General features: G+C 43.2%; 1 protein-coding gene across 1 annotated transcript in view; it reads left to right on the top strand.

The window, feature by feature from the left end:
- Window positions 1-1991, top strand: part of RBM6 (RNA binding motif protein 6) — a 146750-nt gene that overhangs the window by 132348 nt on the left and 12411 nt on the right. The window contains exon 17 of the mRNA XM_011939304.1: window positions 1766-1840. Coding sequence (XP_011794694.1) covers window positions 1766-1840 — 75 coding nt within the window. The remainder of the gene's footprint in view (window positions 1-1765; window positions 1841-1991) is intronic.

Below are 1991 nucleotides of genomic sequence, written 5' to 3'. Positions count from 1 at the left end.
GTAGTGGCTTACACCTGTAATCCCAGCACTTTGGGAGGCCGAGGCAGATAGATCACTTGAGATCAGGAGTTTGAGACCAGCCTGGCCAACATGGTGAAACTGTCTCTACTAAAAATACAAAAATTACCTGGATATGATGGCGCATGCCTGTAATCCCAAGTACTTGGGAGGCTGAGGCAGGAGAATCGCTTGAACCTGGGAGGCAGAGTTTGCAGTGAACCGAGATCACACCACTGTACTCCAGCCTGGGGGACAGACCAAAACTCTATCTCAAAAAATAAAAAAAAGAAGCAGCAGCAGTACAATCCTTCCTCAGCGTGTATCAGCCCCAGTTCCTATAATTAAAACAGTCCAATTCAAGAATGAATTGCTCTGGATTAAGGTTATGCCTACCCTCAAAGAACTTCCATATGTAGCCCCAAGCCAAGCATTATGTCTGTGGCTAGGGTGCCAAATATGGAGGATGGGTAGGAAGAGAAAGGGTTGTAGATTAAGACATTACTTGCTGGGTTTCTCATCTTAGCTCTGTCATTAACGTTACAGTTGGACCTCAGATAAGCCCCTTTTCTTCTTTGGTCCTTGTAACTTCATCTGGTTCTGTCCAGCTCTGACAGTGTGCAGTTTTCACCATAGGTGAGTCAAATTCTGCCATTTCTTCATGTAGTGAATATTGTTATGAGCCACAGCACAACATCTATACTTCGGATGTTAAAGTGACGTACATTGGTATTCCCCTGCAGTATTCCCTTTTATATGAACTGACCAAAGATCCAAATTATGGACAAATAAAGTCCCTAAATGGACTCACATTCTCAGAGCAATTTGTTTCACACCCCTTCTCTAGTAGACGTTGCAAGAGCAGATGATGGGACTAGATTTAGACTTTCTCTGAACACAGAGCTCAAAGTTTTACGTAGCTAAAAACTGAGAAGCTCTAGTTTTGGTAATAGGTACACTACTTTTCCCACCCATCTCTGTGGAGGCTTTGCAAAGATAGGAGTCTGAAAAGCTCCTCGTTGCTAATCCCGGGAACAGACTACCTCCCAAGTACCTTTGACCCGAAATTGTGAATCGTCAGAGTGACATATTGAAATTTCACCCATCTGGTGTAAATACTAATAAATGACTAAAGAGATAAAAAGTAATCGTCAGGAAAGAGGAGCCACAGGTCTGGTGAGTTCACAAACTGACCTGGTCATAGAACAGTGGAAAGTAGACAGTAGTACTTTTCCTTTCCTTAGGGTCATCTGCTACAAAGAACCACCACTTCATGTAAGAGCTGCTTTGGACTCCTTAAGTTTCATGCATATGCCTGAGGGCTTGTGTAGTAGAGCCATGCATGAGAGATTTGCAACTCTCAGAGCAGTCTCTTGGAGTCCTGGGGCTCCTTTTCATGTTTTTCTGGGGGCTTAAAGAATGACTCATGTCTGGGAATGGTATGTATGGCAGAGTATGTGGGAATTTAGTTTTCTTCACTGGTATGCCCACATCCTCTCTCCCATGATTTTCAACTTAGATAAAGAGATACTTGTTTCCCCCATCTTGGAGATAAGTAAAATGATATTCCCTCTTATGCCATACCACATAACTAATCTGCATGACAAGACCAGTTAGGGATTGTTACTTGCAGGGTACAGTGATCATTTAGTAAATCTGGTCAATCAAAAGAGCTACAATCCAAAAGCAACTATTGGGAAAGGCCTAGAAACATTTCTAGGACCATTGTTTCTTAGACCTATACTCATAGAATTGCCTCTCTTCTCAGCAAAACCTGGAAATCCACCGGAAGATAAAACAATCTGAGCAGGAGCTAGCCTATCTGGAAAGGAGAGAACGAGAGGTAAACTTTGGTAACTTGTTACTCCCTTGAGTCTCAGCTCTTTTTGCTTTCTGATACAGACTTCATAGGCTATGCTGATCCCTCCTTATAAGAAGATGGAAAACGGCCGGGCGCGGTGGCTCAAGCCTGTAATCCCAGCACTTTGGGAGGC

The sequence above is a fragment of the Colobus angolensis genome, unplaced genomic scaffold, assembly GCF_000951035.1.
Source record: "Colobus angolensis palliatus isolate OR3802 unplaced genomic scaffold, Cang.pa_1.0 Scaffold18, whole genome shotgun sequence".
In the NCBI taxonomy this organism is placed as follows: domain Eukaryota; kingdom Metazoa; phylum Chordata; class Mammalia; order Primates; family Cercopithecidae; genus Colobus; species Colobus angolensis.
This window is presented reverse-complemented; position numbering and strand designations above follow the sequence as displayed.